Source organism: Eschrichtius robustus, chromosome 20 (genome assembly GCF_028021215.1).
Source record: "Eschrichtius robustus isolate mEscRob2 chromosome 20, mEscRob2.pri, whole genome shotgun sequence".
In the NCBI taxonomy this organism is placed as follows: domain Eukaryota; kingdom Metazoa; phylum Chordata; class Mammalia; order Artiodactyla; family Eschrichtiidae; genus Eschrichtius; species Eschrichtius robustus.
This window is the reverse complement of record NC_090843.1, coordinates 6,584,780-6,607,747: the sequence shown is the minus strand read 5'-3', so window position 1 is coordinate 6,607,747 and position 22,968 is coordinate 6,584,780. Positions and strand designations below refer to the sequence as shown.

Sequence of the window (22,968 nt, the reverse complement as noted above, 5' to 3'; positions counted from 1 at the left end):
TGAGTGGGGGGAGGCCAGGCCACCAGGGCTGCCGGATGGGGTGGTGGATCTCTGCTCACCCCCAACCATGCCTTCCCTTCAGCCCACCTCTAGGTACCTGTCCAGAGTCTAGAGGGACATCTCTGAATGCCTGCACTCAGGGCTAAGCCCTGACGGGCACAGGCTGATCAGTGGGGCGGGGAGAGAGCTGAACCCCCCAACTTATGTAGCGGTGGAAACCCAGGGTGTACTATAGGGACCGTCTCATGGGGGATTATGCCACAACACAGGCAAAATATCCTCCTCTGTCTCCATGTCCAGCCTCTTCCACAACCTTCCTTCTCCCCAGAAGTGTTCCAGGGACCACAGAGGGGGTGAGCTTTCCCTCCCTCTGTCCCCGGGTCTCCTCCAAACTCAGCATACCCTGACAGGAGCATCTGGGCCTCTGTCCTGGACTCACACTTTCTAGCCTGGACCATCCCAGTGGTCTCCTAAGGGGCATCCAGCCTCCTAACTCATCGATCCCTTGTCTAGAATGCCGTTGGCGGCATCCGTCTAGAACCTGATCCTAAGAACCTTCAGAAGCTCAGCCTGCATACAAAGAGCGGCCTCCATGCCGGCACCAACCCACCTTTCCAGCTTCATCTCCCACTGCCGACAGCCCCCTCCCCCCCCCACCAGTCTCTGGCTGCACCAAACTATTAATACTCCCTGTTCTTACCTGACTCCAAGAGTGAGAGTAAAGAGATGTGTGCTCGTGTGTGTCTGGACGTGCAGACTATGCACTGTACCTCCCTTCTGGACCTGGGCTCCATGCTAACTCAAGCGTCTCCCTGAGCCTTGCACAATGGTTAGATGTACGGGACGCAGAGGTAAACGGGCCTTGATCCGAGTCCTGCCTCCCCCACTAACCAGGTATGTTCTTTAGGCCAATTGCTTTAACTCTTTGACCCTCAGTATGTCCATCTAGAAAATGGATGCAATAATTCCTGCCTCTGAAACAGGAGGGAAGGGGGCAGGGTATAACCTTCGAAAGAGTGACAGAGTCTGAGGACACGACATAAACTGATTAGAACCAAATAGGTCCAAGATGGCAGAGGAGTCGTCTTCCACTAGACCTTGAGCCTCAGTATACACTCATTGTAACACATCAGCTAAATGACACACCCGTAGGTGCCATGACAGTTCCAAGGCCAACCATCAAGGTCAAAAAGTGAGTGGTGGCCCAATTCCTGGAAATCCCACCCCTTCCCCAAAATAGCTGGAATACTCCTCCTACTCATTAGCCTATGAAATTACCCACCCCTATAAAAACTGACAACCCCAGACCCTGGGGCCGCTCTCGCCTTCTGAGATGGCCCACACTGCCTGTGGAATGTGTATCTTTCTAAATAAATCTACATCTTACCTATCACTTTGTCTCTCACTGAATTCTTTCTGCGGTGAGACATCAAGAACCCGAGCTTCATTAAATCCTGAGACCAGGTGGGCGATCTCAGTTAAAAGAACATGGGTTCAAGTCCTAATCCGAGTTACACGGTTTCACCTCCTGCAGGTTATTGTGAGTAGTCTATGAGATGGTGCAAATAAAATGTTCAGTCTAGTGCCTGGTCCATGGAAAATGCTCAGAAGATGCTGCCTATTCTGTGAGATGCCTCCCATCCAGCAGCCTCTTCTACTCTGAACCAAGGTTCGTGGAGGACTCAGGAGTTTGCCAATGGACTTGACCGTTGGTCCCATCTGGTCCAACCTCCACATTTTACAGACAAAGTAACCGAGACCCCCGGGGTTGGAAATGACTTTCCCAAAGTCACACAGTGCGTTGGTGTCAGAGAAGGGCCTGGAACCCAGATGCCCCAGTGCCAGCCCAGTGGCTTCCCCACCGTGTCCCACCGCAACACTTGTGTGCTCTTTGCATCAAACAGCAGATCAGCTCACTTGCGTCCATCTCCCTACTTTTACAGTCTCCGCCCAGACAGAATTATCAGGTCAAACTGCGTCCTCATAGTTTGTAGAGAGGGCACTCTGGGGAAGGGGTTTGGGTTAGTTACCACCACGAGGGTTCATGACACAGAAAGTTCTAGAAGGGTGGTGACCCCTGGTCAGGGGAATCCAAACAGACTAAGACCTGTAACCACTGGCATGTCTTGATGGCAGGCGACCCCTGGATCTTTTCTGGAAGGGCCCATTTCTCTGCTGGCTGAGGGGGCCCCACCCGGAGATGCGCGTACCCCAGGCCTCAGTGGGTGTCAGTGGGTCAGGGAACTGAGTTCTAGGACAAGTGGGAGGCTCTCTGGGATCTGGCTGGACTGCTCCATTGACCCGGGGAAGAAAGGAGGGCCCCTGGTGACAAGCCCTGGGGGTGAGAGGTAAAGATCTGCAGAATTCTCCCTGGGTCTCTGGGAAGGGTGCAGACACTCCAATTAAAAAAAAACAAACATGCAAACAAAGCACAGTGCCCAAGAACAGAGCGTCCCAGAGGTTCTTGGAGGAATTGGATTACTTGCTTCACAGTTTCCACCCTCTCAAAGTCAAAATACTCTGCGATCAGCCCACCTCCAGTTATTTCTCAACATCACGCTCTCCAGGGCAGAGCTCTTGGAAGTGCTCTCCGTGGAGAACTTAGAAAAACTCTTCTGCTCTAGCCCCACCCCATGCAACGTCTGGTGGCAACGTCCGCTATCCCAAAGGGCACAGGCAGCTCCCGGCACAGTGCACCCCAGCCATCTCACCTCTCGCCACATCCAGCCAGCCGGGTGGGTGCCTGGACCAGAAGGGGCACCCTGCCAGAGACCCTCAGTTCCCACGGCCCCCTGGCCGGGGCCAGCACTGGGGCTCAGTAGGCGGAAGGAACTCTCCCAGCGAGCCCTGCCCCAGGGCCCCTCCACAGTGAGCGCTCTGATCCCAGCCCTCTTTTCCACAATCCCCCCGTGTCCCTGGGAGACCTGCTCACTCAGTCCTTCTCCCTGGAAAAAGAGCAATGTCCTGCCCTCTCCTACTGGGGCCTCGAAATCCTCTCTGAGACCACAGCCTTCCGTTTAAAGCCAACACACACATCCCTGCCCCCTTCCCCTCCATCGCCCCTCCTCCCCCCCCAGGAGTGGTGTGGCAGATCAGGGGCTACAGTGCCAGGGCATCTGGGCATTCCTCTCCCTGGGCCTTGCCCTGTCTGCTAAATATACATCCAGGAGGAGCCCGGGAAGGAAATGCCACAGACCTCGTTGACTCTTTCACCTCCAGCAGCTGTGGAGGGGGCAGGGGACTGGCAATCCGGTGGGAGGGGCGCCCAAGGCCAGACTGGGGCGGGAGGGAGGACGCAGCCCCTCACACCCGGCCACGGGGATGGGGACCTGGGCTCAGAGGTCAGGGGTGACCTGTGGGAAGGAGACCAACTGTGTCCTCACCACCCCCTGCCCACTCCTGCCCAGAAGAGGAAACAGAGGTAAAGGAGGGCAGGTGGGGGGGACTCTGGGCAGCCCTGAGGCTGAGTCAGGCCCTCGGCCACTTTCTCCAGGAGGACCTGGAGGATGGCCTGAGCTCTCCTTTCAAGCAGAAGGTGAGGGAGTGCCAGGAGGGCAGGCCCCCTTCTCCCCAGGGTGGGTCCCCTTTCCAGGCTCCTTGAGTAGAGGTGCGAAGGCCTGGGAGCTGGCCTCAGACGGGAGTATGCTCTGGATTCGGCCCCCCCCCCCCACCTTCCCTTCTTCCCTTCCGCTCAGCGTGGCGCCCCTCAGCCCAGGCCTGGCTTCCTGCCCCCAAAGGTGCTCCCAGAGCCTCCCCAGGTCCTCCTGGCTAGAGGACCGGGAGCGTCGTTGGAGCCCCACCCTGGTTCCCTCCGCCCTGGGTCCCAGCTCTGCCCATGACTCACTGTGGGGTTTGGCAGGCTCCCTCCCTCCTCACCTTCCCAGCCCCTTTCCCTCCATCCTTGTCGTGTTCGGCTGGTGGCAAGACTCAAACTCCCTTAAGGGGCAGGATGCCCAAGTGGTTGCCACGGACAGGAATCGCTGGTGGAACTTGGGACCCCGGAGGACTGACCGGAGCCCTGGGGCTCTGGACCCAGGCGGGCTGAGCTCCGCACAGTGGGGAAGGCAGGCAGCTGAATCTGAGACTGGGGGGGAGGGGCTGGCCGGACCCTGCCCCTGGAGAGGGGAGGGACGAGGGTGATGAAAGGGCCCTTCATAGAGTGCCTCGCGCAGGAAGCCTTTCCAACCACCAGAAGGATCTGAGAAAACTGCAGTGACCTGCCGCCCGCCTCCACCCCCAACCCCAGCTGGAGGAAGCACGTGGCTTCGTGGCTTCAGGGTGGAGGGGTGTGACCAGGGGAACAGCGGAGTCCTCCCACCCAACTGCGCCCCGTTGGCTGTGGCTCGCGGGGCTGACACCGTTTCTTTGCAATAACTCGGATCTGCCTAGAAATCTGGCTTAAAGCCCCGCCCCCAGGCTCCCAGGCCAGTCTGCCCGTCCCTCCAGTCCTGCGGCGCCCTCTGCTGTCTGAGCCCATAGCGACAGGCCAAAGGGGGAAGTTGGGCCGTAAGACCCTCTAAGGAGCCCAAGCTTCCCCACTGACAAAGGAGCCAGGGCTTTGGGGCTGGGGGAGTCAAGATTCCCAAGACACCCCCATGTCAAAGACTGTCCCATTGTCCCTGCCGGCACATCTATAACCTGGCCGACCAAGACGCTCAACGTTTAATTCAGTAGAAAAGTATAGTTTTGCTCTCTTGGGGGGGGAACCCCCTCCCCTGGGCCAGGTTGCTGAAAACAGCAGATACTCCAGAAGCCTGGCGATGGGTCCCCTCCCACCTTTCCCCATCCCAGGAGGACGTGGACAGCTGTGGGGCGCTTTACCCAACTAGCCCGAAGCGGGCTGGACGGGAATGTAAATGGGGCGGGGTGGGGGTGGCGCTAGGGGAGTGAGATTGCGCCCCAGAAGCCCCTGGGAGCACTGGTATCACGTGAGGAAGCAGAGGAAGGAAGCGCAGATAACAGGGAATCTTTGGCGATGCCCGCAGGTCGTGCAAACTTGAAGCCGGACGCAGAATGGAAAAAACGCTATTGGAGGTGAGAGCACTAAAGGGAACCCAGGAAATGTGGCAAACGACGGATTTATTCTCCTGCCTGATGACAAATTAGAGCGGTGGAGGGAAAAGGGGGCCAGCAACCCAATCACGATGAAGACAATGAAGAAAATTCTTCTGAACGAAAAGATACTCTCAGTGTGGAATTTAAAAGCTCTGTAGCAGACTCCAGGAAAGCTTCTTGAAGGAAGACACTTGTCCTCAGATACATCTTCATTACGGTTTAATCAAGATCTTCCAAGAATCCAGGGAGAAAGGAGAGGTCGTGTTGAAAGATACAAGACTGAGGCTGAATCCTGCTACACCAACCAGAAGGAAAAGTGGAGGGACATTTCCTATAAAGCTAAGAGAAAAATTCCCTTCATCAAGAGCTGGGTATGCAACCAAACTAACATTTTTCTTTAAATTAACCATAGTGGGGAGTTCCCTGGTGGCCTAGCGGTTAGGATTCAGAGGTTTCACTGTGGAGGCCCAGGTTCAATCCCTGGTCCGGGATCTGAGATCCCACAAACTGTGTGACAGGGACCAAAAACAAAGCAACAACAACAACAACAACAACAACAACAAAAAAAAAACAGAAGAAGAAGAAGAAGAAAAGAAAAGAGAAGAAAAATAACCTTAGTGTATGGGCCGGATTGTGTCTCCCTAAATTCACAGATTGAAGCCCTAACCCCCCTGTACCACAGAATGTGAATTTAAAGAGATGATTAAGTTAAAATGAGGCTATTAGGGTGGCCACTCATCCAATATGACTGGTGTCCTTAAAAGAAGAGGAGTGACACCAGGCATGTGCCCGCAAAGAGGAAAGAGCTTTTTAAGACACAGATAGGAGACAGCTATCTGCCAGCCAAGGGAAAAGGTTTCAGAAGACACCAAACCTGCCGACACCTTGATCTTGGACTTCCAGCGTCCAGAACCTTAAGAAAATGAATTTCTGTTGTTTAAGCCACTCAGTCTATGGCTTTTTTTTGTTATGGCAGCCCTAGAAAGCAAATACACGTGGATGTAGAGACCAGAAAACAGCAAAAATCATATATAGACTTGGAAAGATGTGAAAGACACTAGAAAAATAATTGTCTTTAAATATTAACAAAGGGTTAAAAATAGAACATAAGATCAACTGACAAATTGTGTGTGGGGCGGGGCTTGGGGGGGGACCTGTAAGGAAAAAACTTAGAATTCCAAAAAGGATTTCCGTTAGCCAAGCTATTTCAGCAGATGGGATGGAGGCGAGAAGGGTAACCCACACCCCCGCTGTCTTGTTCTCCAGAAGTCACTGAGAGTTTAACAATAGAAATGCATGAAGGAAACATGAGCAGTCTTTTTTTTTTTTTTTTTAAGATTTATTGATTGATTGATTGACTAATTGATTGCTATGTTGGGTCTTCGTTTCTGTGCTAGGGCTTTCTCTAGTTGCGGCAAGCGGGGGCCACTCTTCATCGCTGTGCGCGGGCCCCTCACTGTCGCGGCCTCTCTTGTTGCGGAGCACAGGCTCCAGACGCGCAGGCTCAGTAGTCGTGGCTCACGGGCCCAGTTGCTCCGCGGCATGTGGGATCTTCCCAGACCAGGGCTCGAACCCGTGTCCCCTTCATTGGCAGGCAGATTCTCAACCACTGCGCCACCAGGGAAGCCCATGAGCAGTCTTAAGAATACTTTTTATTCCCATTTCAGTGACATGCTTATCACAGTGATGATCTCGTCCTTTTATTAACAGTTACGAAAATATTAAAAAGGAACTGCTACCTAATGCATCTTATTAAGAGAAATATGATATTGGTTCCTGAATCTGTTAAGTCCAGAACCAAAAAGTTGTAAGTGATGCAAACAGCCCTGAAGCTGCCCTTCCTCTAATCTTCTGCACCTGAGACCACCTGCAAGGTGATGGGTGGACTGAAAACGAAACAGTAGACATGAATTTGAGTCTCACTGTTGCTCTTGACCAGCTTAGGGCCACGTGCATATCATTGAACCTCTCTGTGCCTCCGTTTCCTCTGTCTGTAAAATGGTTGCAATACTCAGGATACTGGGTTATTTGAAAACATTGGCGTTGCTCCAGCCTGTGGGTACAAGTGAGGTCACATTAATAGGGACACCCACATTCCCGTGGCTTGAATCCCCCACCCGTGCAAAATGCTACCTGCCTCAATAGAGCCTCCTCACCTGTTTCTGGAGCTACCTGGTTTCCCTGGTGTTTGGGGACAGGTGAGTGAACCTTTCTGTCTCCTTGAAGACAGCCCACCAGCCAGTTGAAAGAGGTTTCCCATCTTCATTTTTTTTTCTTGGCTGCGCTACATAGCATGCGGAATCCTAGTTCCCTGACCAGGGATCGAACCCTTGCCCCCCGCAGTGGCAGCACGCAATCCCAACCACTGGACCACCAGGAAAGTCCCAGGCTTCCAGCCTTGCCCCACCGCGGTTGCCTTCCATGCCAAGGGTCTCCCCTGGTACTGGGCAGCTCTCCTACAGGGCCCCACAGGTTTCGTATAGAGGGGGAGGCGGGTCTCTCCCTCAAGACATTCCATTTGATTCTGCATCAAAAGCACCTTTCCTCTGTAGGGTGGATTTGGCCCCTGGGGCTGGGCTGGGGAAGGCATCATCTCATCTTCTTGTGCCCCTTCTTGGGGTACCTGGACTCGCACCCCCTCCCCCTTAAGCAAGGAATGAAGCTCTGGTGCATCAGCTCTACCCATGGACACGTCTGTTTACACATAGTGTTACCGAACCAAACTTGATTCCACTTGCCTGCTCACAGTAAAGCCAATCTACGGACACTGGTTGTGGTGAAGGAAAGTGCAACGTTTATTGCAGGGCACCAAGCAAGGAGTCCAGGCAGCTAGGGCTGAAAAGGCCCGAACTCCTTATTTGGTATGTTAAATTACATGGAAATACATTTGTTGGAAAAAAGGAAAACAGTCAAACAAGACAAAATAATAATAGTTTAGTCGTTAAACAAAGTCAAGGACCTTTAGTTCCTCCTCAAGGGCTATAGATAATATTCTGTGCCAAGTCCTTTGAGCTGTTTTGCAGATACTGAAACCCCTACCAGGAGGAAGAAATTAACTGTATGCTGCCCACAAGCATGTAGACTCCAGACCAATTGGAAACAGAAGGTTGATGATGTTGACTCCTGATTACCTCACTACCCACCGATCAGAAGAGTGTCCACGAGCTGATCACTCACCCTGCAACCCTCTCCCTCACCCTGTCTAAAAACCGTTCCCTAAAAGCCATCGGGGACTTGCAGCCTTTTGAGCATTAGCTGCCTGAACTCCTTGCTTGGCGCCCTGCGATCAATGTTGCCCTTTCCTTCACCACAACCGGGTGTCAGTAGATTGGCTTTACTGTGAGCAGGCAAGCGGACCTAAGTTTGGTTCGGTAACAATGGGGGAATCTGCCATGCCCCAGACCCACTCAGGGCCAGCTGAGACCTTGCTGTGGCAAAAGTGATGGGACTTACAGGTCCTCAATCCTCTCTCTGAACTCTTGGGACCAGAGGTGTCTCAGAATTCAGAATTTTTCAGAATAGAGGAAGGTAATGTGTGGTTTAGATAAAGTAACAGATCTCTATTCTGGCAGGGTGTAGGGAGTTGTTGCAAAATCACACCCACTGAGAGTCTGCAGTGGAACCTATGCAGCTGGACGGCACCAAGATATACGTGGTCTTGTATCTATTCTGGTGTGTTTGTGGCAAACTCAGGAAAACTGTCTTGGTTTTCAGAGTTTTTGGAGTTTAGAATTGTGGATAAAGGATTGAGGACCTGCCTTTTCCTCCTTCCGGGTGTGGCTGAAAATCCCTTCCTGGACATTCCTGCTGTGGGGAGAAGTAGAGAGGAAAGGGGGAAAGCCAAGTGCATTTATTTTGCACTGACTGTTTGCCCGGCACACAACTGGCTCTTTCCTTTCTGTGATCCCATTAAGGGGTTGGGTGCAGGTGGGGGCCCGCCTGGACCTCACATTCAGGGGAAAGGTCATCTCAGTCTGATCTGAAAGCAGAAAGCAGACTGCTAATGTGTTTACCCAGTGCCTGGAGCAGGTGGGAGGTTTGTCTGTTAATCTCTCCTAGCTGCCTCTCCCAGCTGGCATGGCTGAAAGGAGAGGCTGGGAGGGGCCGAGCAGAGCCCCTCATAGTCTCAGATTGGCTGAGCCATCTCCCTTCCTCCCCTTGGTGGAGAAAGAGGCTTCTTCTCCAAGAGGAGCGAGCTCAGGGGTGTGGCCGGGATCCCCCTTCCCGCTCTCCTGGCCCCTGAGCTAAGAGGGCATTTTCTTTCTTAGTCCTGGTCCTCAGCAACCATGAAAAGTGCAACCCCAGGGCTGTTCTGGGCCCCTGAACCTGTTCTGGTTCCAGGGCAGGGATTTAATCAGTCCAGGATGCTAGAGACCCCAGAGGTTATGTCGCCCCAGGGCTGGGGCATTGAATCTGCTTAAGACTACTCCCTTTCAAAAAAAAAAAAAAAAAAAAAAGACCACTCCCTTTCCCAGGCAGCCCCTTTCCCATTGTTCGGCCCCCTGCATTTGGTTCCTGCAGCCCAGGAAAGGCCTGGAATCCTGCGGACATCTCCCTTTCTCCCCGGCATTGCCACTAGAAGCCAGAGAAGTAATCAACTCAGGGAATGAGAGGTGGGCTCCAGGAAGGGGTGGCCTGGAAACAACTCATATTCATCCATCCATCCATCCATCTATTCATTCACTCATTCATTCATTCATTCATTCAACCAACATTAATTTAGCTTCCTGGGAAGCCACCCCTGAAGGAAGGAACCTCTCCTTCCATCCCCAGATTGCAAAGTAGGGTGTTGATAACATTTTGTGGGAGCAACCACAAAGACCCCAGTAATCTGGCAGTGAGCCACCCCAAGCTCCTTGCATGGGCTCCTCCTCTACAGTTCTGCCCCTCTGGGGAGTCCTGCAGGCTTCAGCACAGGTTCCGCCACCATGCCCGCTGGCTGTGACCCCAGGGTGCAGGGCAGGTGGGCGTCATGGATGACCTCTTGGACAGTGGCCCGGAAAGTCTTGCTCACGAAGGAGTAGAGCCCAAAGTTGACTGCTGTGTTGAGCATGGCCGCCATGTTGGCCACATCCAAAGCCAGGTGGACCCTCCAGTCTCTGTAGACGGGGGCCACGTACAGGTGGTAGAGCATGACAAAGATCCGGGGTGCCCAAAGGAGGGCGAAGAGCGTGGTGACACCCAGGAGGATGGCGGTGCTCTTGCCCACCCGGGGCCGAGGCCCACTCTGGCCCCTTCTCTGTAGCTGGCAGACAATGGCCGAGTTGGCGACCAGGAAAACGGCACAAGGGATGAAATAGACGATGAGGCAGTGAGCCCACTTGAGGACCTCGTCCAGTGTGCTGGGGGGGTCCTCGTCCCTCCACACATCCATCCACCAGTAGAAGGGGATGCCAGTCAGCAGGGCAGCACCAAGGACAGCAGCGATGGCCCGACGGGTCCGGCCTGGGGACGAGGTGGCCCGATGGTGCAGGGGGTGGCACAGGGCGCTGTACCGGTCGACCGTGAGCAGGACGGCGATCCAGACTGAGGCGTGGTTGGCAGCAAACTCCAGGATGTTAGCCGCACGCACCACAGCCTGGGGCACCTTTCGGGCCAGCACGGCTCCCTGCAGGAGGAAGCCCACGAACACGATGACTACCTGGGTGATGATGTCCGAGGCCGTGAGCGCCAGAAGGTAGTAGTAGGAGGGCTTCCTGGTCCTGGCGGCGAGGCGGGCCAGGGCCACTGTGGTCAGGAGGTTGACTGATGGCAACCGAGGTCAGGGAGGGCAGAGGTCAGAGGCGTTAGAAGGGCTCCTCGGATTTGCTTTCTCATCGTCCCTCCCCACCTGCTGGTTCTGGCTTCTCTTTTCCTCTTTCTAGACCCTTCTTAAACCTCACTTTGTCTGGAAGGTGAACCAGATCAGCCCTGCCTTGTCCAGTCATGCACCGTAGGCCACTGCCTTACACACCAGCTTCCCTGGCAACGGGCAGGGATGGGCAATTCCCTAATTCCACCCGTCCTTTCCGGCATCCACACCCCACCCGACCCCCAGCTCTGCTCTCTGAACGCAGTGGATGGTACAGGAAGCTTTTGATGGAGCTGGGGGCGGTCCTGCCCAAGATTAGTCATCCTAGGAGGTGCCCATTCCTGGGGGTAGACGGGGGCTGTCTGCTGTGGTGAAAACTTGGGTTTAGCTATAGAGCACCCCAGCTCCTGGCCCCTCACTTTTACTCCCCACTATGCTTGGCTTTCCAGTGACCCAGATCACCCCCCAAAGGCAAGGAGAGCCCTGGGGCCTATGATCCTGGGTTTCAGGGGTCAGCCCAGAGGATTGGCACCCATTGAAGGAGAACCCCAATTTCTGGGCAAACCCAGGACCCCAGACCCAGCTCCCCACTCACCAGGCAGCCCCAGGCCCAGCAGGACGCTGTAGTAGATGACAGGGATGACCCCGGCCACACATGGGGACCTCTCTGGGATCTCCGGCCAATCGCCTTCAAACTCCTGGCTCAGCCCACTGCCATTGGGTGTGAACGGCAGAGTCACCTGCAGCTGGCCAGCTAGGAAGCGCAGAGGGTGGGTTGGAGCATTTGGTTCCTTTCCAGCCTGGCCGGGCAGCAGCCCTACCCTGACCCTGACCCTGAGGGCTTTACTCACCCCCACTCTGTGCAGACCCTCTGGTCAGGCCCAGCCAAATGGTAATCCCTCTTGCCAAGCCCACTCCACCCCAGCCCACCCCCGTAGTGGCCCGGCTCCTGCATTGATGGGAAGAAGCGCTCAGTGGCGTTTCTTGCTGACACAGAGATCATTTCTCCATCCTATTGCTCCTGGAGGACCTTCAGCCTGGAAAGCAGGGCCCTAAACAGGCTGCTAGGCACAGTCAGGAGGGGGCTTGGGGGTGGGGCGCTTGTGACATACCGGGGCCCTGGGCCTTGCTCCAGGCAGCCTGAGCTGGAGGGTCTGCACCGGCGCTTGGGCAGCTGTGTTTTTAAAGCATCCCGGGTGATCCTGACCCACAGTAACTCACGGCAGCTGCACTGCTCTACCCGACAGCCACCTCCCTCTTTAAGGAGAGATGTTACTAAGTTCCGCTCCTTTCTACGCTAGAGAGCACCCTCTCTTAGTGCTATTGGAGCTGGAACGGCCCCGGTTTTCAGATGGGGAAACTGAGTCCAGAGGGGGTAAGGTGACCTGCCTGCCATCACACACAGCAGGCAGGTGGGCCGGTCCGGGATGAGGACCAACCTCACGCTCTGGTCCCTGCCCCTCTTAGCCCACACTTTAGGATTTTAGGTTTCACCTTCCAGCTTTTGATGTTTCCATATCCGCTTCAAGCTTGCCACTCCCGGACTCTAGATTCCTTACTGGCCCTGCCACCGTACTCCCCCCCGCCCACCCTGGCCCCGGGCGCTTTACCTGTCTCTTGTCCTGCAAGTCTCATGCTCCTGGGTCACCCTGTGGCTTTTTCTGGTGGTCCCAGCAGCTCCCTCTCATCATCGCCAGCTCTCCGAGCGGTTGTTTGCCCCAGGATTATTCCAGCAGTCCTGAGCCTGCCGTGCAGAGTGGTGGGGTGGAGGGAGGAGGGAGGAGGAGGAAGGGGAGGGCGGGGCAGAGGCTGAGGGGAATCAGTCTGTAAAGTAGTCGCTGCCTGGAGCAAAGCAGGATTGGGGCGGTGCACAGGCGGGGGAGGGGCGAGGCTGGGAGGGAGACCTTGGGGAGGGGGTAGCATCAGGGCTCTGGTTGGGCCGCCTCGTGCTCCAGGGCACTCTGGGAACCGGCCTGGGCTCAGTCTGGGGGTCAAACCCTGGGCGTTGAGGCCTTTGGGGAAAGGCAGACAGATTCCAGGAGCTGACTCAGAGGGGGCTGGGGGGAGGGAACCAGTGCTGGGGAGGGAGAGCTGAGGCTGCCCTGGGCAGGACCCAGATCTGGAGAGAAGCCTCACGGGCCAGGTTTGAAAGACTCAGTGCCGCAGTGGCTGCGGGTGGTAGGACGAGAAGGAGACTACCCAGGGGGGCCGCTGGCCTGGAAGGATGGCAGGAAGCCATGCCCAGTGCCGGCCGTGATGGCCAGGCCAGCAGAAGCCTGACCAGGCTGCCAGCAGCGCTGGGAAACCCAGACCCAGCGGCTCCTCGCAAGCTGTTGTTTTCCTGGCCCTGGTGAAATGGACCATCCTTTAACGAAAATTAGTCCCTGGTAAATCAACACCATCCGGCATGGCTTGCACTCTGGAGAGGCTGGAACCTGCGCCGGGCCAGCTCCCCAACCCCATGCGGGGAAGAGCGACCGGTGCAGCCCACAGTGGGCACCCAGGACAACGTGTGGAGTGACTCGGAGGAGAGCTGAGGCCCAGCCAGCACTCCCTTCCCACGCTCACCCTCTGGGAATGTCCCAGAGCTGGTTTCCCCAAGTTAGATCCCAGTTCTGGGGCTGGAGCTACCTGGACGCCCACCCCCAGCCTCACCTCCACGCGCAGCCCTGGAACTCACAGAGGCCTTGCTGCCCCCTGGTGGCTGGGGCCTGACCCTGCAGTCCTCCGAGAGTCCTCTGGCTTTGGCCAGGTCCCCTGGGTGGCACAGTGGGACCAGAGTAGGCACTACCCACTCAGGTCCCCAGGCAGAGTGTCCAGGACTCCAGCCCCAGAGGGTGCAAGTAGCACAGATAATTCCTCAGGCCACCACCTCCCTGCGCCAGGAGGCTGTGGATGAGCAGGGGGCCGTTTACAGCCGGGTGTGAGGGTCTCTGCTGACATTTCCTGAGGACCCACCCTGTCCTACACGTGTCACCCTCCCGGCAGCCCCTCAAGCTAACTCAGGTTACCTCCGTTTCACACAAGAGGGGACCGAGGCTCAGAGAAGTCCAGCAACTATGCTAAGGCCACAGAGCTAGCAAGTGGAGGTTGGAAATTGAACGTGGGTTTGTCCCTCCCCCAGAGCTGTTCTCTGGTCACTCCCTCCCACCACCTTCTCCGGAAGAGGAGGGGCTCAGGCAGCACGAGGCCACTGTGAGCTCGGGCTTTACGGGGAGGGGAAGTGGGCCAGGCAGACAGCACTCGGATGCGGAAGGCCCTCCAGTCGGGGGACAGCAGGATGGAGGCAGGAAGGCAGGTGTGCCACCGCGGGACAGCCCGGCTTCAGGGGAAGCTTTCAGTATCATGTCAGTTACGTCAGGGAGCAATTCCTTCCTGTTTAGCAACGCTCTGCCCCCCTGAATCCACGTGGCCTGGAACCTAAGCTCAGGATTCCCTCTTCCCCAATCTAAGCGTTTTGGGGCACCCTAGCTCGAGAAGGGAGACGTCACAGGTGCGAGGGAGGCTGCAGCTGGGGTGGGGCTGGGGCTGGGAGCCCACCCCTCCGCCGTCCCATGTCTGATCACTCACGCCACAGATCCAGAAACTCTACATCCTGCCCCAAGCTTGCTTTTCCAGCACTAGAGATTCCTTGCCCCACGGGGATCGTCTATGGCTACTGAAACATTGGGTTGGCCAAAAAGTTCGTTCAGGTTTTTCCGTACGATGTTACCCAAAGGGCCGAAGGAACTTCTTGGCCAACACAGTAGCTTCCCAGAAAAGACAGTATCAGGCTGTGGAAAGAAAAGTCAAGCAGCAAAGCAGCACTTGAATCCTGGCTCTGCCCATTCCGAGCCGTGAAACCTCAGACAAGTCACCTGAGTTATAGATACCCTTGCCTTGGGTGGGAAGTAACACTTCTCTCCGTTCTAGCTCAGACTTGCTCTCAAGGAATTTTGGAGCTTCCAGATCGACAGGGCAAAATAAAACAGATTGTCTCAGATCTTCCATCTCCAAGACTGGGCAGGGCGAACGCCCTCCTTCTTCTCTCCAGCTCCAAGACTCTCACGCACACCACACACACAAACACATGCATGCAGGAAATTCCCTGGCGGTCCAGTGGTTAGGACTCCGTGCTTCCACTGTAGGGGGCACGGGTTCGATCCCTGGTCAGGGAACTAAGATCCCGCATGCTGTGCAGTGTGGCCAAAACAAAACAAAACACATGCATGCACACCTACACACCACACATACATACACACGTGTGCACACATACATAGCACACACGCGTGCATGCACACACTCCAGAAAACCTCAGACTAAGAAAATGAGAACAGAGAATGCGTATTCCTGGAAAGCCAGTTTCTAAATCAGTAGAGGGGTCTCAGGGATAACAGAAGTTAGAGCTAGTCAGAGGTGGAGCCTCTCAGAGATGGGGAGTCAGAGGTGACCCTCCTGAGTCTTCTTGGCAACCTGGGGCCTCCCCGATCCCTGCACACTTGAAATGCCAGCCATGTAATTCTAGCAGGTAGACCTTAGCTTGGGGTGTACATGACGATCGCCGAGACGCTGAGAAGACACAGGTGCCCTGGCTCCTAGGTGGAGTGTGGGAGATTCCAGCGCAGGCAGCCACACCTCTAGGGGCTGATGCAGAGCCTCAAGGAGGCTGGAGTTAAGAAGTTAAGGCCATTTTCTGAGTAGTGGGTTCTCTTAGCGTCATCTTTTTAGCATCAACATTCCTGTCGGAAAGCATTGCACGTGGAAGCCGGGATGCCCTCAGAGGCCCCGACCCCGTCACACTGAGGCTCTGTTTTGCTGAGCGGGGCCAGGGAGGTGGTGCAGCCCACGGGAAGGGCAGGCGGGCAGCCAGTGGGCAAGGGATGGTGGATCTGGACAAGGGGAACCAGGCGTGAAGGTCAGGACAGCCGGAAGGGGTTTCCGCTGGGCTGGACAGCTACAGCTCTGCCAACCCGGACGAGGCAGGTGCCAGACCCAATTCCTGCTCTCTCTGTGGCTCCAGAGAGGGGGGTGGAGCTGTTGGGTCTCTCCGTGCCAGCCCGGGGCAGAGATCAATGCATGGAGCTGGTCCCTGGCATCCAGAGAGGGAGGGAGGGAGGGCGGGCTCCCACCCATCCCCAGTTAAAGACCCAGCCTCGGGAGAAACTCTGAGCTGGATCTCTCAGGAGCACACCCCACCTCCACCATTTCAATTCATCAACTTGGAAGGACTCCCTCCCATGAAGATCGGGGCCAGGCCCTACTTGCTCCTGGAAAAGGTGAGGCCTCCCCAGCACCTGCCCACCCATAACACACACCCCTTGGGCTCTAGACGCCACCCTCCTCTCTCTGTTCCTTTGTCCTTAGAAGAGCTCTCCTCTGTAACTAACCCAGCTGAAACGGCCACCTAGCTCTCTGCCTGTTTCTCCAACTGTCAGGGTGGGGTACTGGGTCTGCTGTGTGTCTCCTTGGAACTCTGAGATGGGAAAAATTACATTAGGAGGTTGGACAGAAGCTGGTAAAAGAAGCCTTCCAACAAGGTGAACCAAGAGACCTGAGACCTCGTGGGAAGGTGAATTAAAGGAAGGAAGTGACCAGGCATCTCCAGTCCCCATGCCTGGATTTGGGCTGCTTGGGCAGGGGGGTGGGATGCCTGCCGAGGACCAGCCTCCAGCGAGGCGGCCAGCTCTGTTCTGGGCAGGGGTGCTCCGTGCAGGGGTGCACAGGGTCGGGTGCAGCTCCTCTATGCCCAGCCCTGCCATCTTACCCCCCCTTACCCTGGGTGAGGGGTGTGATGGTCACAGCCCCCATCCCCTAAAGGCCCATCACCCTCCCAGGAACATTCTTCAACGAAGAACATGAAAATGATATCAGTTACCCTGTGGGCCCCTATTTGAGACCCTTGCCCTCCTTTCTGGAGAGCTATCCCACCCCAAAATGGGAGAGGGGGAGGGGTGGGAGCCTGAGCTGCCGCCGTGTTCCTCTTCCAGGCCCTTCCTTTGCAGCCGGCTTACCATGGCTCCCCAGCCCTGACGCTGGCAAGCTCGTGCTCTGTGCCAGAGTGGAGGCTGCGCCTGGGATCCAGCGACCCTCTGGGCTGGTGGCGGCCACTGGTTTTGGAGCCCTCTGCCTGCCCTTTGGAGAGCCTTAAACTTCCCAGGAGAGGAATGACTAGCTGTGCCAGGTGGTAGGAGCTATGGGGGAGGGTGCCGGATCTGTCCCCCTCAGGGGCCCACGGGCAGCACAATAGCCCCTGGGGCTGCTGCTCTCTGGCTTAACTCGTTGCCTGGGCAACAGCTGGGGCCCGTTTCCACCAATCCACGGCAGAGGCTGGGTGGTGGGAGGGAAGCCAGCCGGGGAAGGGAGGGCACCAGCCCCTTGGGCGGGACCCTATATAAGGAGGAGGAATGTGAGTGGAGAGGTCTGGGCTTCGCTCTTCCTCCAGCTGGCTTGGGGGCCGGGCACAAAGATGCTTAGGCTGGGCTACACCAAACCTGGGTCCTGGGCCAGCTTCTGGGCCATCCTGACCTTAGTGGGCCTGGTCACTCGTGCAGGTGAGTGGGCAGGGGGCAGGGAGAAGGGGCAGGACCTTCCGGCTTTAGCCACACACGGCCAGGAGGGGGCGGTGTCCCGCCAGCCAGGACGGGTGCAGAGTGGCTTTGATCACACAGCTCCGTGGAGGAGGGCAGCCTGCCTCCGAGGGGCCGAGGGCTGGGCAGGCAGGCAGGGGTCTCAACGACAAGAAGACCCTTCCACTGTCCATTGTCCCAGGCAGCCGGGCCCAGGTAGAGGCGAGTGGGGTGCCATCAGCATTCAGGGCCTTCAGTGTGACAGCTTGGAGAGGCGGGGCTGGGAAATAACCTCGGGCACCTCTCTCACCCTTTCTTCCTCCCTCTGTCTCCCTCTTGCTTACACAAAGGTGCTCTGCTCTCCTGTGAGTCTCCTCTCCAAGAGCGCACGTGGGCCTCGGGACTGTGGGTGTGTGTGTGTGTGAGTGTGTGTGCGTGTGTGCGTGCTCTGGGGGGTGGGTGCGCCCATCTGCTGCTGTCAGCTCCTCACACTGTGGTCCGCTTGGAGAAGCTGCTGGCAGTGTTCTCTGTCACTGAGTTTTCTGTCACCGAGGGCATGTCCCCAGCTGACCCTCACGGTATCCCTGGAAACATGAGAGAAGGGCCCAGCGTGCCCAGCCTGGAAGTGGGGAACACCAGCCTCAAGGCACAGGTACCCCGAGAGTCCTGTCCAGGGCAAGCTGGCCCTCTGTGCTTTCTCTGGTCTCCCGCAGGCCAGTGTAGACGGGACCCAGGAGGGCTGCTGGGCCTGGAAACAGCTTCCCCTCCAGGCTGCAGCCTCCTCTCCCACTCAGCCCCTCCCCGCCCACCCAGGGCTAGGGCAGGTCCTCGCTCCCCTCCCAGCCTGCCGAGCCCATCCTCTTCCAGGGCCTCTGGCTGGCTCCTTCTCATCACTTCCTCAGGGAGCCTGTCTCTGATTCCTGCACCTAAAGGAGCTGCCACCCCACTACTATCACCTCCCTTATTTATCACGATCTAAAACTAGAGTGCTTATTTGTGTACTTATCGCCCGTCTAAGGAGCTAACTTGTGCTTTTATGAGTGTAAGGACCTGGCTTGTTTGTTCACTGTGCTATTCTGAGCTCCCAGGAGCGTGTCTGGCTTGTAGTAAGTGCTCAGTGTGTTAGTGACTGCACTTCTTTGGACAACTCTTCCGAGGGGTGAGGCGCACAGTTCTTCAGGAGGTGAGAAGGGTGGGAACCAAGAGGTTCCTCGACCCTCGCCTAGGGGTCTGGCATCATGGAGACCAGCTCTGGACATTTTGTCCCATGCTGGGTCACGAGCTCTCCCCGCCAGGAATCTGCCCACCTTCCAAGAGCATCCATCCTCTCAGGGTCTGCTCAGGGTCAGGCTTACAAGCTTCCCCACCCAGGATGTGCTTGTGTGCACACACATGCATCCACGCACTTCACGGGCACAGACAGGTGAGCATACAGCCGCCCCAGGCTCATCTACTCTCTGCCCACATCCAACCACATGCATCTCCAGCTGGTCCCTCCGCAACCCCAGCATGCTGCCCGGGGCCCGGGTGCCTTCTCAGGCTGTGCCGTGTTCCTTCCTGCTGCAGCCCAGAAAACCGATGTCGGCGGGGAGCCAACAGGCACCTCCATCAACCACTCCCAGACGCTGCTTCAACGCCTGCAGGAGCTGCTGCGGCAGGGCAATGCCAGCGACGTGGTGCTGCGGGTCCAGGCTGCGGGCACCGACGAGGTCCGGGTCTTCCACGCCCACCGCCTGCTGCTGGGACTGCACAGCGAGCTGTTCCGGGAGCTGCTGAGTAACCAGAGCGAGGTGGTGCTGCAGGAGCCCCGGGACGGTGCTGCGGTCTTTGACAAGTTCATCAGGTGGGGAAGGATCAGGGGGAAGACTTCAGGACTTTCCAGGTCCCTGGCTTCTCCACTCACAGGGCGATGGAAGCCCTGGCTCCTGGCAGACACCATGCCCATTCCCTGGATGTCATTAGGATGACCGTGCGACCACCTCCTTCTTCCCTCCTTCCACTGCACTCCTGCAAAGTGCAGCGTGACTCCCCCGCCCTTGCCTGGAAGCTCTGTGTGGTTTCATGTCACTTACCAGTTACCCTCAGAGCTGTTTCCAAATCTGGCCGTGAGAGCTTTTAAAAACTGTAGATTGGGCTTCCCTGGTGGCGCAGTGGTTGAGAATCCGCCTGCCAATGCAGGGGACGCGGGTTCGAGCCCTGGTCTGGGAAGATCCCACGTGCCGCGGAGCAACTGGGCCCGTGAGCCACGATTACTGAGCCTGCGCGTCTGGAGCCTGTGCTCCGCAACAAGAGAGGCCGCGATAGTGAGAGGCCCGCGCACCGCGATGAAGAGTGGCCCCCGCTTGCCGCAACTAGAGAAAGCCCTAGCACAGAAACGAAGACCCAACATAGTAATCAATCAATCAATCAATCTTTAAAAAAAATAAATAAATAAATAAATAAAAAAATAAAAAATAAAAATAAAAGATAAAAACTGTAGATTCCTGGGCCCCACCCTGGATCCTGGGCTTCCCGTCTAGGGTTGGGCCAAGCAGTCGTTTCTTTCCTTTTTTAAAAAATATTTATTTATTTGGCTGCGCCGGGTCTTAGTTGTGGCACGTGGGATCTTTAGCTGCGGCATGTGGGATCCAGCTCCCTGACCAGGGATCGAACCCACCCCCCGCATTCGGAGCACAGTCTTAGCCACTGGACCACCAGAGAAGTCCCCCAAGCAGTCGTTTCTTATTTTAATGTCTCCGGGTGGCTTTGGTGTCTGGCCACGTTTTGAACCAGAGGGCTAGGGAGCTAAAAAGGTTAGCCATCTCTCTGCCCCATCTCCTGCCTCCTGCTAGTGGGGCACCATTCACACTCTAGTCTGAGAAAGTGACCCTGATTTAACGGCTCAGACAAGATGGCTGCAGAATTCGGGTCATTGCTTCCAACTTCCGGGCAACGGGAAGAGGGATAACACAGAAGGGCCAAAGGGTCTCCCCGCCACCCCAGTCAGTTCTATTTAACCAGCCTTCCCCCATTCCCGCTCTGTGCCTCTGCAGCCATCTCATTGGCTAGAATTTAGTCACATGACCACACTCGCTCTACGGGAGCCTGGGAAACATCTTTTAGTCCCAGAGGCAAACAGCGAAGTTAAATGGCTTGCCCACTCTCATAGCAAGCAACTGGCGGCATATGAGTCCAGATAGTAAACCCCGCAATGGCAGGAGCTACATCCGTCTTGTTCTAGCACAGAGCTCGGCACCTAGTAGGTGCTCAATACGTGCATGCTATTTCCGTGTCCCCACGAGAAACGGAAAGAAGAGGCGGTGAGGTCGGATGGTCGTGGGAGGGCCCTTCTGTTGGCGCCCTTGGCCATGATGCTCTCTGACCAAGGCCGGGGCCCTCTGGACCCAGAAAGCGGCTCTGGGTGGGGTCGGGGTGGGGTCGGGGTGGGCCCGCCCGCCCGGCCTGACCGCGCCCCATCCCTGCGCCTCTCCGGCAGGTACCTCTACTGCGGCGAACTGGTCGTGCTGCTGGCGCAGGCCATCCCCCTGCACAGGCTGGCCGCCAAGTACGGCGTGTCCTCCCTGCAGCGGGGCGTGGCCGACTACATGCGCGCGCACCTGGCGGGCGGCGCGGGCCCGGCGGTGGGCTGGTACCACTACGCCGTGAGCACCGGGGACGAGGCCCTGCGCCAGAGCTGCCTGCAGTTCCTGGCCTGGAACCTGTCGGCCGTGGCGGGGAGCGCCGAGTGGGGCGCCGTGAGCCCCGAGCTGCTGGCGCAGCTGCTGCCGCGCTCGGACCTGGTGCTGCAGGACGAGCTGGAGCTGTTCCACGCGCTGGAGGCGTGGCTGGGCCGCGCGCGGCCGCCCCCGGCCGTGGCCGAGCGGGCGCTGCGCTCCATCCGCTACCCCATGATCCCGCCGGCGCAGCTCTTCCAGCTGCAGGCGCGCTCGGCGGCCCTGGCGCTCCACGGCGCGGCGGTGGCCGACCTCCTGCTGCAGGCCTACCAGTTCCACGCCGCCTCGCCGCTGCACTACGCCAAGTTCTTCGACGTCAACGGCAGCTCCTTCCTGCCCCGCAACTACCTCGCGCCCGCGTGGGGCGCCCCGTGGGTCATCAACAACCCGGCCCGCGACGATCGCAGCACCAGCTTCCAGACGCAGCTGGGCCCCAGCGGCCACGACTCGGGCCGCCGGGTCACGTGGAACGTGCTCTTCTCACCGCGCTGGCTGCCCGTCAGCCTGCGGCCCGTCTACGCGGATGCCGCGGGCACCGCGCTGCCCCTCGCGCGCCCCGAGGACGGCCGGCCGCGGCTCGTGGTCACGCCGGCCAGCAGCGGCGGCGACGCGGCGGGCGTGAGCTTCCAGAAGACCGTGCTGGTGGGGACGCGCCAGCACGGCCGCCTGCTGGTCCGCCACGCCTACAGCTTTCACCAGAGCAGCGAGGAGGCCGGCGACTTCCTGGCGCACGCCGACCTGCAGCGGCGCAACTCCGAGTACCTGGTGGAGAACGCCCTGCACCTGCACCTCATCGTGAAGCCCGTCTACCACCCCCTCATCCGGACCCCGAAGTAGCCAAGCGGGGCCCGGGGCGGGAAGCTCGGCGTCCCTGAGGCCTCTGGATCGGGAAATACAGGCCCGGCAGAGATGGGCCAGAGGGACTAGGAGTGGCATGGCCAGCGGAGGTGCCTACCGTGGCCCCCTGGGTGGCCAGGCGCTGGCGGCCTTGGAGCTGGGTGGAATCCAGGCGAGGGGTGGTAGACCAGATGCCTGGTTTCAGGAGCTGATTTCACGCTGACTTGAAGGTAATGCTCTTGGTAGAATAAACCAATGCTCAGAGAGGCGAGGGGATGATTAAACCACGGAGTTCATGGGTAAAAACAGTCCAAGGAGGGCTGCACAGGTCAGGGGCTCCCCATCTTTCTTTAGCTTTTCCCTGAGGGCCCCACCTCCACAGGGAACAGGGCAGGTAAAAGCGTCCAAATGATCAAGGCACTAGGTACCCCTGTGGGAGCTTTCTCACCTTGAAGCTGGGGGGCTTAGCTGAGCAACTTCTGAGCCCCGACTTGCAGGGGGTAACCACCTCATTTGGGTTGTGGACCACCCCAAGTCTCTGACCTCTCCTGGGAGGGGGTCTGGGCAGAGGGGAAGGCTGGTGGGAGGGGACGTGAATGGGCCCTATAGCCCCGCCCTTCCTGGGGAAAGACCTCAGGGTCTAGAGAAAAACTGCTTTCCCCCAGGTGTTTGTAGGTTGGTGCTGTACAACCTGCCAGAGGGCACTGGTGGGGGGGTTGGTGGTGGTGGGGAGTTGGGTTGAATCTTAATCAGTCACGGCCACCCCACATTTCAGACAAGGTCTAGTTTCCAACACAACCATCAAGACTCAAATGGGATTTTATTGTTAGAAAGGGGGCTTGGGGGCGGAAGCCACCGCTAAGTAACAAAACCAGATTCCCTCCCCGACCCCAACCACAGTATGTGAACGCTCCTGCCCCAGATGTGGGCCTAGGAGCTGTCCCATTAACAGTTCCCTCCCCCCCCATTTCTGAGGCCAGGTCGGGCCACAGGTCTCAGAACAGGGTTTTGGCAGCAGGGTTTTCTG

General features: G+C 57.3%; 2 protein-coding genes across 2 annotated transcripts; one reads left to right on the top strand and one right to left on the bottom strand.

Annotated features, from left to right (window-relative positions):
- Window positions 1-9,928: 9,928 nt before the first annotated feature.
- GPR142 (G protein-coupled receptor 142) lies at window positions 9,929-12,537 on the bottom strand. Its single transcript, XM_068530655.1, is given in 4 exon segments — window positions 9,929-10,800; window positions 11,442-11,600; window positions 12,457-12,492; window positions 12,495-12,537. Coding segments are annotated over 4 exon segments (1,110 nt in total).
- Window positions 12,538-17,291: 4,754 nt separating this feature from the next.
- BTBD17 (BTB domain containing 17) lies at window positions 17,292-21,941 on the top strand. Its single transcript, XM_068530653.1, has 3 exons — window positions 17,292-17,376; window positions 18,958-19,234; window positions 20,867-21,941. The coding sequence occupies exons 1-3, from the start codon at window positions 17,292-17,294 to the stop codon at window positions 21,939-21,941; spliced, it is 1,437 nt and encodes a 478-aa protein (XP_068386754.1).
- The last annotated feature ends 1,027 nt before the right edge of the window (window positions 21,942-22,968 follow it).

What these genes read in the sequence shown, in the direction of transcription:
- BTBD17 (XM_068530653.1), top strand. Translation starts at nt 17,292, where the DNA reads ATGCTTAGGCTGGGCTACACCAAACCTGGGTCCTGGGCCAGCTTCTGG. An exon ending in GGGCCTGGTCACTCGTGCAG is followed by an intron (nt 17,377 to 18,957) that starts GTGAGTGGGCAG and finishes TTCCTGCTGCAG; the next exon opens with CCCAGAAAACCGATGTCGGC. An exon ending in GTCTTTGACAAGTTCATCAG is followed by an intron (nt 19,235 to 20,866) that starts GTGGGGAAGGAT and finishes CCTCTCCGGCAG; the next exon opens with GTACCTCTACTGCGGCGAAC.